The sequence below is a fragment of the Marmota monax genome, unplaced genomic scaffold, assembly GCF_021218885.2.
Source record: "Marmota monax isolate L192 unplaced genomic scaffold, Marmota_monax_Labrador192_F-V1.1 WCK01_AAM20220418_F8-fsc00140, whole genome shotgun sequence".
In the NCBI taxonomy this organism is placed as follows: Eukaryota; Metazoa; Chordata; class Mammalia; order Rodentia; family Sciuridae; genus Marmota; species Marmota monax.
Genome location: NW_026694256.1, coordinates 4,006,997 through 4,022,654, shown reverse-complemented (window position 1 = coordinate 4,022,654; position 15,658 = coordinate 4,006,997). Strand labels below are relative to the sequence as shown.

The window sequence follows — 15,658 nt, the reverse complement described above, 5'->3', positions numbered from 1 at the left end:
AACAAAAAAGAAGGTTAACAGATCTGTTTGTTTACTTTCACCTTTCCTTTTCATTATATTTAATAATTCTCTTAAAGACAATGTAAATTGTTAAGAAAATTGTTTTCTTTTAGTGCCTTCTGTAATGTTACATAATTTTTTCTTTAGCCATTATTGCCAGAATTCCTATCTTCATCCCAGTGCCGGTGAAGACAATGTAAATTGTTAAGAAAATTGTTTTCTTTTAGTGCCTTCTGGAATGTTACATAATTTTTTCTTTAGCCATTATTGCCAGAATTCCTATCTTCATCCCAGTGCTGGTGAAGTCAAAGATAAAACCAATCTACAGCTTCTACAATAGCCATCACTGAACTGCTTGCAGAACTTGCCTGGACACATTGTGAGCTCACCTGTATGCATTGTGAACTATCTGTTGGTGCAGCGACTTGTGGTAGTGTTGGGGTATTTTTGCTGATGATGTCATTGGTGGTACAATTTTTCCAAAAGGAGCCGTCAATTGGCTTGGTGTATCTTCCTCTCTTCTGCTTGTCATGATCGTCCAGCTAAAATTTGGGGGCCAACAGAGGTGAGGCAAAGAACCTCACCCCCCCCCCCCCGCTGGTACAAAGACCTCTCCACAGGTGTGGCTGTATACTGGACCAGTAGTCAGTGACGGGTAAGATCCAATTGCAATGGTACCTAAGGACCATATGTACTATTGGACAACCTAAGGCAGGCAAGGTCCCTAAGCCACATGCTTGTTGTTTAAACAGAGAGGGGGAGATGTTGAGAGCCACAGCCGAAGGGGCCCCAGCAAACTTCCAGCTGCCAGCAATTAAGATGGTCAAGAGCAAAAAACAAAAAATAAGTATTGATGAAGATGTGGAGAAATTTGAACTCGTGTGAATTGCCAATGGAATATAAAAGTGTGGCTGCTATGGAAAGAGTACAGTAGTTCCTCAAAAAATTAAAACAATCACTATAATATCCGGCAATTCCCGGTATAGATATGTACTTAAAAGAAGAAAAAGAAGCATAAACTTTGAAGCTCACAATAGCATTATTTATAATAGCCAAAAGGTAGAAACAACCAAAATGTCCAACAGTTGAATAGATAAACAAAATGTAGTATATACAATGAAATATTCAGTCTTAAAAAGTTAGTCATGACACATGCTGCAACATGGATGAACCTTAAAGACATTATGATAAATGAAATAAGATAGTCACAAAAGTATAAATACTATGCAATTCCACTTATATGAAATATCTAGAAAAGTCAATTTCATAAAAAACAAAGTGGAATGGTGGTGGTTAGGAACGGCAAAAAGAGTTGGACATTACTATTTTGTGGGCATGGAGTTTAGTGCGGAAAGAAGAAAAACATTCTGAAGGTAGAAGGCAATAAATGTTACCTAACAATGTGAATGCATTTAATGCCACCAAACTATATCTTAAAAAAGGCAAAAACAGTTAGTTTTATGCCATTTACATTTGCTACAATTAAAAAAACAAGTGGGAACATCGATGATATGGAAATCAAATACTGAGCTTTTCAATAAAGGTGCTAGACAACTGAATATGTAGGAAATAGTGAAACCAGATCCCTCAAACCACACACAGAAATCAATCCCACCTGAATTCAAGACATGAAATGCAAACCTTTAAAACTTTTGTATTTCATGTGAAATGTAAAACCTTTAAAACAACCTGCAACTGCAACAGAACAAAAATATACCAGTAACAATAAAACAATGTTAAGAATCTAAAAAAAGTTTTAAAAATATACAGGACCTAAAATACACACAAGTATATACATACACAGAATCTTTAATATTAAAATAAAGAGGACAAATGTGTTGTAAAGCTATTAATTCTCCCTAAATTAACCAATACGTCAAATTCTCTCTTAATTTAAAAAAAAAAAAAGATTTTTAAAGTAAAGATGAAGCGGTGCTATTACAAGATACTTAAAAGTTTATTTGTAAAAACGAAACAAAAAGCCAGGCGCAGTGGTACACACCTGTAATCCCAGTAGCTCAGGAGGCTAAGACAGGAGGATCACGAGTTCTAAGCCAGCCTCAGCAAAAGTTAGGCACTAAGCAACTCAGTGAGACCCTTTCTCTAAATAAAAAATACAAATTAGGGCTGGGGGTGTGGTTCAGTACCTGAGTTAGATTCCTGGTACTCACACCCAAAAAAGAAAGAAAAAACATGAACCACAAAAAATTGATAAACCATACTAAAATTAAGGCGCGATACTCATCAGAGAAGATACATAAGCCACAAACTGGGAGAAAATGAAGGCAACACATATAACCAAAACATGAATTTTATAAGGAATTCCTGCAAATAATAAAAGTAAAGACAAATAGAAAAATGTACAAAACAAACATGTCACAGAAAACATATGGCTAACTGAACATGAAGAGATTTTAGAACTTACTAGTAATTGGGGAAATATAAAAATCTCACTGAGAAAACATTTTATATCCTACTGCCCGCAGCCAGCTAGGGCAGCTAAACTAGAGGTCGCTCCAGTGAATTTCTTAAAGTATCAAATAAAACACAGACACACAATTTACCTTTAAATTCAAGCCCCAGGAATTGAAGCTCCTCTGCCCTCAGCCTCAAGTTCCCCAAATGGGAGAGCTAGGAATGTCACAAGAGGCTGGCGAGAGAGAGCTAGCACGTTCCGAAGTTGTCTTTTATTGGGGGGGACTCTGGTTCTTAGAAATTTCCATCCAAAAAAGGTCAAGAGGGTCAGGGTTACAAGGACAGGAACTAGATCCCTGGGGATGTAGGAAGGCATGCCCAAGCATGAAGACACACTTGGCGGCATTTTTACTACTCTCAAGATAGGGGCCACCATCTACAGTCACTTGAAACTGGTCAGATCACTGAAAGTGACTGACAGGGCCTCAACCAATCAGGAGAGGAAAACTCTGGTCACATGACATGGCGGCCACCACAATATCCATTAATTGTTAAAAATTAAGAATGATAATATACAGTTTGAGGAAGAAAATTAACTGAGAAATTCAAGCACAGCTAATAATAGGTGAGTAAATAGATCTGATCTCTTTGAGAAACAACGTGCTCTATCTTAAAACATTCATGTTCTAATTCCAAGCAATTAATTCATATACAGACATACCTTACAGACACCTGATATAAAAATATTAGTAACAGCATGTGATACAGTTGATCATTTATCTTCCTAAACCATTTTCTTTCATTAACTTCTATGACCTTACTCCCTGATATTCCTCTTTTTCCACTGTTTGTTCTCAGACTCCTTTGCTGGCTTGTTCTTGACTTCACATCCTCTGGATGCTGAATACCCAATCTTTCAGTTCCAGTTGCTGCATCAGTTTTCCCAGATTCATTCAGCCCCATAACTTTGCCGCTCACAAGCGCCAAACTCTGCCCTGAAAGCCAAACTCATACCCAATAACTCATACCCAACATTTCCACTTGGATATCTCAGGGTACGGAAATCCATCAAGCTGTTCAGAAATATTCCTGTTCTTCCTGCACTGCATTTCTCTCACCTTTTTTTTTTTTGGGGGGGGGGGGAGGGGAGGAGGGAACTACTATGACCAGTGATTGAACTCAGAGAACTCATCTGACCACTAAGCCACATCCCCAGCCCTACTTTATATTTTATTAGCGACAGGGTATTACTGAGTTACTTAGTGCCTTGCTTTTGCTGAGGCTGGCTTTGAACTTGTGATGGTCCTGCTTCAGCCTCCCAGGCTACTGGACAGGTGTACACCATGGCACTCAGCCTCAATGATTCATTTTTAATCTCAAATTTAAAAACAGTAACCTCAACCAACATTTCTGTTCAGGCCAAATCTGAATCATTGTTAATTCTTTGTTCCTTCTCTACAGACAATTTACTAGCAAGTATTGAAGCTCTACCTTCAAAGTGGAAATCAAATTTGACCTCTTCTCAGACCACTATGAATACAACTAGCCTAGTTTCAGCCACCATTTTCAATACCACACTGGAAAACTCTCAGTCTTCTAACTAGCTGCCTAACATCCAATATCCCTATTACAACCTTATGGCCCTAGGCCATCTGCTTCTACTTTTCTGATCTCTCTCTCCTAGTCTCTAAAAGATATATCAACAACATGGGCCTTCTTACTTTCTTAAACATTCCATATTCAAGGACTTTACATTTGCTATTCCCCCTTTCTGTGATCCGCCCTTTCTAATCATTTAGGTCTCTGCTCAAATGCCATCTCTTTAATACAGCTTTCCTTCTCACCCTTCCGAATATCCACAAATTTCACTCAGTTTATGTGCCAATTATCAATTTATTGCTCTTCTGCAAACATGGAATTAATTTCCACAATTAACTCTTTTGTGGTAGAGGATATTTGAGAGAACCTGCAAACAGGTTCTCCAAGCACCTAGCTCTTGTAATGCATGATGATAGGAAGCAAACAAAGGACAGCAACTTTGCCTGTCACTCCCTCTTACCCTTGGGCAGTGAAATGTCCCTAGCAACACCTCTCCCAACATTCACACTTGGATATGGAAATCCAAAGAACAAATTTACTCTAAAACAGGGGGCTGAATTTTTCTTAAAAGGGCCAGATAAATATTTTTTGCTTGTTGATAAGGTCAAGATTTTCTCTGTGTAACAAAAAAAGCAGCTATAAGCAATATATAAATAGACTGATCACGGCTATGTTCCAATTAAATTCATAAAACAGATGACTGGCATTTGGGCTGTAGCTTATCAATCCTTGCTCAGAGTTCTAAATGTCAGATTTCCAGTAAGTTCCACCAGTCCAACACAAATGACTTCTCTTCCATTCAGTGAAATATGGCCACACTTTCTCCAACAAGGCCAGGATCCTAGCCTTGAGGGAAGTGTCCCTACTATGGCATTATCATAGCTATACCAATACTGACTGTTCCTACTAACTACTCCTATATTCTTTAGAGTTTTCTTTACTCCAATTCCTATGAAATAGTAATTCTATTAAACTTTCCCTATTGAAAATATTCTGTGGATGCTGTCTTTTGATTGGATCATAACTGACAGACTGTTAACCTGTTTGCTCTCCTTTATGGTACTTATCACTGCTCAGTTATTCATATTGGCTTATTTTATCTATCAGTACCTTCTACTAGAATGTAAACTCCACGAACAAAAGCACTTTGGTTCACTACTGAATAAATTCCTAGTACCTAGCATACGGGCATTAACAGGTCCACAACAAATATTTATGATTAACTTACTAAATGAATCTTTAGTTCAATAAACTCAATCATATCTGTCGAATCTCAACTCTTGGATAATATCAAATAAAGAAGAAAGTTTCTTATTTAAATCTGCATTGTCTTCCTCACACAAAGCCCTCATTCACTCCTATCATTCTGTGTCTCTACTTTGGTATTCCTTCAGTCTCTACTCTAAAATTAATAAATTATATCTTTGAGTACAAAAATTTAACCTTATTGCCATAAACCCATGAGGCTCAAGCAATTCAACAGTGAATTCTCCCTTCTCCCTAAACATTTTACAAGGGTCAGAAAGCCATTACTGAATGGGACAAGAGATTGGTACCTTCTCCTCCATCCTTACCCATAAATGTTGGCAAACTTTCCAATAGTAGTCAGTAGCCATTGCTACTGCCTAAATTAAACTTTTGGCACTCTTAGTGTAGAATGCTCAAAATGTTCTTACAAATAATCTAATACTTTAGGCTCACTGAAAACAATTTCCAGAATATAAATGTGCAACTTTAACAAGTCTGTAACTTTTCAATGTTCACCAATTATTTCTTAAGTATTTAACTCCTCTTTTACATATACAAAGAAAAATAATTTGCAAATGAGTCTTCCAACTTTTTTGCAGGCCCATCTAATTTGGATTTTACCCTTACTTTGCCATGTTTGTGTTTCACTCTACAGTATCAAAATAATGCAATGGTTGCCGGGATATTCAAATTCCTTCAAAACAGCTAGAAAACACTACAGTTTTCTGGTTTGCTCCCTCCACCTCCTATTTCTTTATTCATCTGTGCTGATTTGAGAATACTAGAGAATTGCCAAAAGGCACAAAAAAGTGGAACAAATAGGTATGAGGTCTCTAGTGAAATCATGCATCCTTCTCAAGCAATTTGAGAAACAGAGACAAAGGTAAGAACACTGACCTTACAGTAATTTCCTTCTTTTATTCTACTTTATAATTATCAACATTCAATAGCAGTAAAAACTGTACTTCACTATCAATGACAAGAACTTTCATTTAACCTCCATAACCTCTTGTCTCTGAATATCAGGTTTCCCCAGTTTCTTCCTAGCTAAACATGTGCCCTTCTCTTTAGGATATATTACATTTAAAAACATGCTTTAGGTTGTCTGAAAATACTATCTCTTTCCTTGACTGTGGAAATAAATTGTTTACCAGAACAAAGAACTATTATATGAAGTTTTGAAGTTACGGGAAATGTTTTAAAAGAAAAAAAAGACAACTTTTTGTTTGGGAAGAGAATAAAGGAAAAACTGAAATATGTATAGTGTGTTTTTCTTAAAGACCTTGGATCTAAAGACCTATTAAAAATTTTGAGTCAGTAACAAATTTAGTATAATTTTGATCATTCACAATATTATTTCTGTTTAATGAAGAGAGGATTATTTCACTTAATTTTGTCAAATTTCAAGAAAAACTAAAGTTACGTAAGTCTTTAGAACTGTTAAGCCAAACTTTCCAAATTGCAGCTGGTGAGTTTTCTGTCCTTGCCTTACACTCAAGTTAGAGATTATTTTCCGCCACTGGGGAAAAAATGCCTAAAAGATTGCTTGGTTCCCAAAACATCTGCTTCTTCTAAAAGGCCTTAATACGATTTTCAATCAGATACTATAAATGCTAAATTACCTCAACAGAAGTGCAGCACAAGTATAGGAAAATAAATAAATAAAACAGAAACAACTATAAATAGCAACTTTTAAAAGATGCGGGTAACTTATTTTGGTTTTTCATCTAACATCACTGTTTAAAAGTTTTACCTTTCAGTGTCAGCACTGCTTTTAGAAAATATGTGTGACAGCAAGATTGAAGATAGGCAGGCGCACTAAGCTATTAGGTTAGTACTAGATAACATTTATCCAGATTTATCCACTAATTTGTGAAGGATATAATTTTTTTTTTTTAAAGAGAGAGAAACTCTTTCTAGACAGAGAGAGGGGAGAGAGAGAATTTTAATATTCATTTTTTAGTTATCGGCGGACACAACATCTTTGTTTGTATGTGGTGCTAAGGATTGAACCCCGGGCCGCACACATGCCAGGTGAGCGCGCTACTGCTTGAGCCACATCCCCAGCCCCATGGACATCATTTTCGTATAAAATTAAACATGGAACCAGGCATGGTGGAGCACACCTGTAATCCCAGCGGCTCAGAAGGCTGAGGCAGGAGGATCTTGAGTTCAAAGCCAGCCTCAGCAACAGTGAGCCATTAGGCAACTCAGTGAGACCTTGTCTCTAAATAAAATACAAAATAGGACTGGGGATATGGTTCAGCAGTTGAGTGCTTCTGGGTTCAATACTCGGTACCAAAAAAATAAAATAAAAATTAAATATGGTGCTAATCCCTATATTAATTTTAGTACAGTTGGTGGAATATTGATCTTGGAGCTCAGAAATCTATGTTAGAAGATTGACCTTGGGGATCAGAAATCTATGTTAAGAGGCTGATCTCCAATCTTGACTGGCTGTGTAACTATAGCTAAGTAATCCAACCTGTCTAAGCCTAGAATCCTCAATTATGGTGGGTGAGATGGAGTTAAACTAGATGATTTCTAAAATTCTTTTCAAATGTTCTTTATCATTTCTACCACTAGCACAGGGATTTCACTCATTCATCAAACATTAAACACCTATTGTAACTCTGGCACAGACACAGACCTGAGTTCATTTTCATTTTCCTACTGGTATATTAGAAAAAATGAGTAGTTAAAATATACACTAAGCTGGGCACAGTGTCGCACGCCTGTAATCCCAGTGACTCAGGAGGCTGAGGGAGGAGGGCTGCAAATTCAAAGCCAGCTTCAGCAACTTTTGAGACCCAGTCTCAAAATAAAAAATAAAAAGGGCTGGGGATATGGCTTAGCAATTAAATGCCCGTGGGTTCAATCCCCTGTGCAGAAAGGAAAAAAAAAAAAAAAAAGCTAAGACTTAATAATTTAATAATGGAATAAAAAATTACTGTCTTATTTCTTTGCCTTAAAATTCATGAAATTAAGTATTTGTGGATGAGTATGAAACTCTGCATTTGATACTGCAGAGAAAATAACAATGTTATTAATATATTGGGCTTATGAGAATTTATTGGACTTGCCACTAACATAATAATAACCTTTTATTAAAACCAATTACCAACATATTTAGGTACCATTTCTAAGTAGTACAAACAAGGCTTTTCCAAGTCAAAAAGGTATGATAAAGTCAGCTCAGGCAGAAAGAGTACCTCATCCAATTTCTAACATGAATACATAGATGAGTAACAGTCTGTGCTGATCCATCCTTGTCAACTTTTAATCCTTCTGACTGATGAAAAGCATGAGACATCTGTTTATTTTAAGTACATCCTAGTGGCTGGCTTTCTTATTTTCACCTTTCCTTGCACAACTGTACAGAATTCATCAAATGCTTAATACGCACAGCTTCACCCAGAAGGGTTTAAAAAAAAATCCAGTTGACAACACAAGAAAATTAAACACTAGAAAGTTTAAAAATGAATAAATGACACTAAGAATAGTCAAAATCTCATATGCTTGATATGGTACACTATTAAAAATAAAATTGAAAACTATTAATAAAAAGAAAAAGAAAGAAAAAAAAAAGGAGACAACATTTATTTAGCATGTAACAGGTGTCAGGCATTATGCTGGTAGTTTTGACTTGTTCTCAAAAACTCCATACATGAAAATATTCCCAACTAAGTGATCATCTACAGTTAAGAAAAACCCAAAATGCCTCATAAATTGATTCCAATAATCCAAGTGTCTACTAAAGTAAACGTAGTGTCGATGTTAATAATCATTCTGTCTAGAATCTTTGTGTTTGGAACTAGAAAGGGTCTCGGGTCATGGAGGCAACCCATCCATCCATCTTATGCACAGAGAAACTTAGACCAGACTGGATAAGAGGCTTGAGTGGGGTTATCCTTGTTTGGAAGCAGAGTCATGATCAAATAATCTAGGCACCCATATACCATTCTGCGGGCAACTGTTTGGGGAAATTTAGTAATTCACCCTTAGCTCCTCATCAAGTTACTGAACACGGTCTATTAGCACTTTCATTATCATAATTATAAAATACCCGATTACACAAATGGCCCGTCTCCAAAGAATACTTTGCCATTTTCTATTTAATGTTTGAAAAAGCCATTGATAATAAATAGCCTGCGTCTGAACATCCACCTACTCCCCCGACAGCTCTCCTCATAAAAGATCCCAGATGCAAAGCGAGGGGTGTGTGCGTGTGGTCAGGTCGCTAGGGTACAGATTTCCCCAGCTAACCCCGCGCCGAAGAGCCCGGCCTGGATCTCCGGGTTCCGATCCCTACCCGAGCCGGATGGAGGATGAGTGTGCAATAACGTGGCTCCCGCGCCCTAGGTACGTCGACTGCCTAGGCTGCGCGGGGCCGGTTCGGAACGCGACCCGGCCGGACCGTTACGGGCCGCCCCTCCCCCACCGCGGCCCGCGGCGAGCGGCGCGGCCGGGCCCCAGCTCCCCTCGTGAACAATACCAGGGGTCCTCTAGAGGCTGCGCGCAAAGGCCGCGCGCGGTGCCGCACAGCCGCCGCGCGCCGCGGGCCTGGCAGGGAGCGTCGAGCCGCAGGCCGCGAGGGACAACCCCGTGGGAGGGAGCGGGAGGGGGCGGTTCGGAGGCCGCGGTGGCCCGACCATACCTGGCTCCAGGTGATGAACTCGTTGGTGTGGGTTTCCTCCACAAGAGTCCACAGCTTGCTGAGGAAAGCCGGCACGTTCGAACTCTGCTTCATTGTTAACCAGACGCAGGAATTCCGAATTCTACACCCGAACGCAGCGGCGGCGGTGGTGGTGGTGGTGGTGGTGCTGGCGGAGGCGGCGGCGGCAGCAGCTGCTCCCCGAGAACGCCCACCACGCAGGCGCAGCAGCTCTCGGGCCCCGCCCCCCACCCAGCCCCGCCGGGTGCTCAGCTAGGCTGGGAGGCCCGGCGACCGCACGTGACAGACAAATCTCTGTGCTCCGCCCATGCGCGCTGGTCTCGCGCCGGTCCTCCGCGGAGCCAGTCCTAGGCCCCGGCCGCGCCACAGAGAAAAGTGATTGGATGCTGCCGGCGTGATGGGCGGGAGTTAAAGGGGGCGCTGCCTTCTCATTTGCTTTTTATACGGGAGGTTTCGCTGTAGCGGACCTTCAGCTTAGGAGAAGGCGCTTAGTTGTTTCTATTGGGAAGGGCATTGAATTCTCTGGCTGTGCCAGAAAGGGCTACAAAAAGCCGACAGGGGCTTTTGAGTCCTAAGTTTAGCAAGCAAAGTGTAATTTGCATCCTGGTAGTGGAAGGGATAAATCACGCGAGGCAGAGGGCAGCTTTCCAAGGTGATGTGTTAGGCCCAAATAGAAACTGTTAAAATAATGAACCTTATCCTTAAATTTTAATTAGGGGAAAGCGACTCCTTTAAAATATTTATAGAAAAGAGGAATTTAAACAATAACTATTTTGTAAATACGGATTACTGTAAACCAGGCACTGTAATAGGCATGCTGTTACATGTTGTTTATAATTATGCAAACATCAGTGCCTACTCTGTGCCCAGCCTGAAATGAATTAGCCTAATTCTTTTCTGGGGAGGGGGGAAGGAGAATGAGGGGGAGTTTAGGAGGCGGTAACAGAATTAAACCCAGGGGCACTTAACTACTGAGTCACATCCCCAGTCCTTTATTATTATTGTTACTATTATTACTATTATTATTATTATTATTATTATTATTATTATTATTTTGATGTAGGGTCTTCCTAAATTGCTAAGGGCCTCACTAAATTGCAGAACTTTAATTCTCCTGCCTCAGCCTCTGGAGCTGCTGGGTTTACAGCCTGTACCACCAGGCCCAGCTCATTGTCTAATACTTTATATTATTTTAGTCAAATTAATTGTTCCTTCAGGTACACTGTAGGTACATTTTTATTTACCTGAAATAGTTTGGCATATGGAAAAAAATTACTGGGCAGGGAAAAAGTAAGTCTGAGTTTGGGTTCAGCTTCAGGGACACTTTAATGTATGTTAAATTACACTGGTACTGTGTCATTTGGAAGAATTCTTTAATGTATCTGCAAAGTTTTTTTCCCATTTCTTCCTTGGAGATAATATATTTTCCCATAGTTTCCCTAATAATATAGCTGAAAAATTCTTTGAAAGTATGAAGAATTGTGCAAAATTAAACTTTTAGTTTTTACAATAGTCAGCAAAAAATAAGATTTGCAAATAAAGATAATTCACTATAGAATTAGTTTCCTTCCTAGGTATATGTAAAATAGTCTATTTTTAAAAATGTACATAATTTCCAATGAGCACATATTGATTGAATACTGACTTTGTGTTCAGCACTGGCTTGTTCGCTGAAACAAAATCAGATGTATGAAGGGATACAAGTAATAAAGGAAGTGCTATTTGATTAGCTTGTATGTATGACAAGGGCTTTACAGCTCTTATTCAATCCCTACAACCATCCAATCATTGAAGCTTCAAAGTACCTGATTCAGATTCTGATCCAATCAATTATGCAAAAATCTGGTATCAATAGTGTAACCAGACTTAGTGATTAATAATTATTTTCAAGGATAAGAAGACTGAAGCCAAAGATGAACTACACAGAGGTTTCTACCTACATTCCTTTCTGGACAATGTGTTGATTTTTCTCCATTTTGGAATGGTATTTACCAGATCTAGTGCCTCTTACATCAAATGTGAGTGAAAATACCTCCTATACTTACTTCACAGAGTGAAACTCAACGAACTGACATTTTTCTCCACAATCATACAGATACCTTTCTAAAACACAAATCTGAAAACCTTATCTTCTCTTTGAAGTCATTCAGTGGCTTCCCATAATTTCCAGAACTAAATCTAAACCTTTAAGATGGCATGAAAGATCTTCAGTGTTCTGATACTACCTACTATTTGAGTCATGGTCCAGCACTCTTCACACCTTAGCCTTAGCCACACCTGACTGCTTCACTGGTGTTATTTTACAAGTCACATTCTTTCACACCTCTGTATATTTCCACCACTGTTGCCTCTCCTGGAGAGCCCTTCTGGTTCCCCGTTATACCCTAAATTCCTCCTTAACGTTCAAGGTCAGTTGCATGCAGATCTCATCTCTTTGGTGAAATCTTCCTTGATGATCTTTATTATAGCACTTATTACATCATATTGAAATGTATGTGCCTTTTTATACTGGACTGTGAAAATACTTTTAATATAAAGACTGTCATAATTACATCCATTCACCTACAAAGCTATCACAGTGTTTTGTATACATTAAACTCAATAAGTATTAGTTGAATAAATCAATGAATACACAGATAAGCGCTAACCATCCATTTAGTCAAGCTTCCTTTTCCTTGAAAAGGCCAGGATAGAACTGAATGACTTCTGACCTTTTAGATCAAAGTCTGAATCAAGGACTCGTTGGGACACATTAAAGACTTGCTAATTAATGACAGAACTCATGCTTTATAAAGCCCTTATACGTGGTGATTGTTAGATTTGCTATAATTTACTCTAAAATACTCCTACTTAAACAGTAAGATGTAGTGTGACCCTTAATTGTAATTTGCACCCTGGGGATAGTTAATGGTTGAAATACTCTAATTAAGAATACACACTCCAGAGGCAATTGGTTAGCATTTGAAAGATGTATCAAATTCCTACTCTTTGAAAGCATTCTTTCTTTCTTTTTTTTTTAAATCAGCATCAAAGTTTTGTTAATTAGGATAATATATGTGAAAATGAATTTGTGTGTGAAATGAGTGAAGTTCAGGATATTTGTTTTTACTAAGAACAGTGTACACCTCCACTTTGGACTAAACTGGGAATCCTGATACTTAAGCAATAACACCCTTCTTCTGAAGGTGCCCTTGTCCCTGACCTTAGGATTCTTATCCTCTTAATCAAAGCATTTGAGTGATCTGGGGTGAAAGTAAAAATGAGGCTCTCCTACAATTTTTTTGCCATAGTTTTCATAAGACATAATAGGTTAGGGATGTGGTAGAGTGAATGCTGGTAGTATGGGTCCTTGGGTTTGATCACCAGCACAAAAAAAGAAAAAGAAAAAAGACATGTTTGGTAAAATATCCAAGAAGATCAAATTTAATTATTATTGTCTGGTATTCTGTTAATGGAACAGTGATGTTTAAAATAATTAATGAATAAAGACATAACTTTTAAATCATGTGTATTCCATATAATTATTTTTTCTTGACTTTATTTCAACAAAGTCACTGATTAGGCTGTCATCATCAAAATTGTTACATAATCTGTGTTGTATGGATGTTATTGATCAAACTATTAAAAATGTAATTGCACTCAAAGCACAAATGTATTTAAAAACCAATCTATTTTCTAAAATTATTAAAAATAAATGTTGAATGTTGAAAAATTAGGTATGTTCATATTTTAAGTTATATTCAGAATTGTTACAAAATTAAAATTCAATAAATTATATTTAATATATTTTAATTTTTAAAAACTATTCACATAAATATAATATCTTAAATTTAATATTTTGAAAGAAAATCAAATGGATTAAATGCTTCAAAAAATAAACTCTCTTTTACTCTGAAACAGTTCTGTCTCTGGCATGGATAGAAAGTAGAGTAACCTAAAATCTTGTATTTCAAAGGCATAGGAGATGGAGTGATGTTAAGAACTGTAGGATGCCAACACTGAGTGCTAGATCCCAAGTGATAGAGGGGCATATTTCTTTCTTTTTTTTAATATATGAAAAGACATTTTATTATATTACTAAATAACATATTAGTGAATACAGTAGATTGCATTTTCTCAAATGGCAAATGAGACACCAGATAACATTTTTCTTTGATTCTCCCAGGAGTCTCAATATCATCTGTCTTTTGGTTCGGATTCTTACCACGTCTATGATACTGTCCATGAGGATACCAACGATGTTTAGTAGTAAAGAACATTTTGCTAAATTTTTCTATCATGGGTCCTTGCTCAAGGTGTTCATCTTCTTCTTCTAATCTGGTTTTTAGCACTTGATCATGTATTTCTTCATTACTGTGCACAGGATCTGGTTGAGGAATAGGTTGTGTATGTTCATATGGCATATCCACAGAATAGGACACCATACTAATGTCCTGCCATCAGATGTCAAAGCAAGCTCTACTTTGCAATTATAGGCATCTGGAAGAGAAGAAAATGTGGATTTATGACAAACACCAGAAAAAGCACTGTTTTGAACTGGAAATAAATGCTTCCAGAGAATTCTCTTTGGTATCATCCATTTGAATGCTATCGCTGCCATGGTGTTATAAAGATGATCAGACCATATGATGAAAGATGTTCTAAAGAGCAACCACCTTTAAAATCTGCTTCTAGGCACACCAATTTTTATTCCAGGAGACCACCTCCACCTATTTGATTCTTAATGAGTGTATGCATTAGGATATTCAAGGCCTTCTAAAGTCCTGGGTTCTAGGCAGAGAACTGCTCTAGAGTATGAAAGTAATACATCTAGATTTTACCAACTCTCTTGAACATTTGCTGAGACCTAATGTTGGAACATTGCGACATCAGTGTACTTCACCTGGTTTATAGAACGGGGGACTAGCTTTTTGCATATTTTTGGTAACATATCTTTGTAACTGTGGCAGAATAGCAACTGATTCTTAGTTCTTCTACTTGGTGGTACCGTTGTGAAAAGAAAATGAGTCGACTTTCACTAATTCTGATTCTTTGGGACTACAAAAAATCCAATCACTGAAATAGTCAAATTGGCTTAGATTAGTCATCAAGAATGTAAATCTGGCAAAATTCTCCAGGTTGAAGCAACAAAACAGATCCTTACATTGAACTATGAGTTCAGTTAGATGGAAAACTAAATTTCAGTGCTGGATTGTAGGTTTAATTGCATGGCACCTTTCAGATATTAGTGGTTAAGGATATATTCCAAGATATATTTCCAATCTCTTATGATAAAGACCTCCTAACATCACTCTGTGAAGAACTCCCATTTCCTCCGTATAAGTTCTATACCATTTATTTTCTTGATCTACTGGAACAACCTACCAAACATTTGTACAAATTACCTCATTTGACACCTGGTGGCATCCTTTCAACTTTGACATAATTGGTAATCTAATACCAGATTTATTCATATATATATATATATATATATATATATATATATACACATACACACACATACATATATATGTATATATACACACATATATATATATTCACATACATGTAGATGGTTTTGTTGATTATTTTATACACAGGTATTTAACAATTTTTTTCTGAGGTGGAGTCTTACTATGTTACATAGATTGATCTTGAACATCTGGGCTTAAGTGATCTTCCTGTCTACTCTTACAAAGTAGCTAGGACCACAAATGTGCATCACTGCACTTGCCTAAAAAA

At 37.6% G+C, this 15,658-nt stretch overlaps 1 protein-coding gene and 1 pseudogene across 4 annotated transcripts in view; both read right to left on the bottom strand.

Annotated features, from left to right (window-relative positions):
- Nucleotides 1-10,128, bottom strand: part of Hsf2 (heat shock transcription factor 2) — a 38,308-nt gene extending 28,180 nt beyond the window's left edge. For 2 of the 4 annotated variants that reach the window (XM_058586257.1, XM_058586258.1), the window contains exons 1-2: nt 9,920-10,128; nt 390-542 (exon numbers count right to left, since the gene is read on the bottom strand). In XM_058586257.1, the coding sequence (XP_058442240.1) occupies nt 390-542; nt 9,920-10,012 (246 nt within the window). In that variant the 5' untranslated portion in view covers nt 10,013-10,128. The remainder of the gene's footprint in view (nt 1-389; nt 543-9,919) is intronic. The other 2 variants (XM_046467012.2, XM_046467013.2) reach the window with 1 other exon arrangement.
- A 2,464-nt stretch (nt 10,129-12,592) lies between these two features.
- Nucleotides 12,593-14,541, bottom strand: LOC124108564 (large ribosomal subunit protein mL42-like; annotated as a pseudogene).
- Between the last annotated feature and the right edge of the window lie 1,117 nt (nt 14,542-15,658).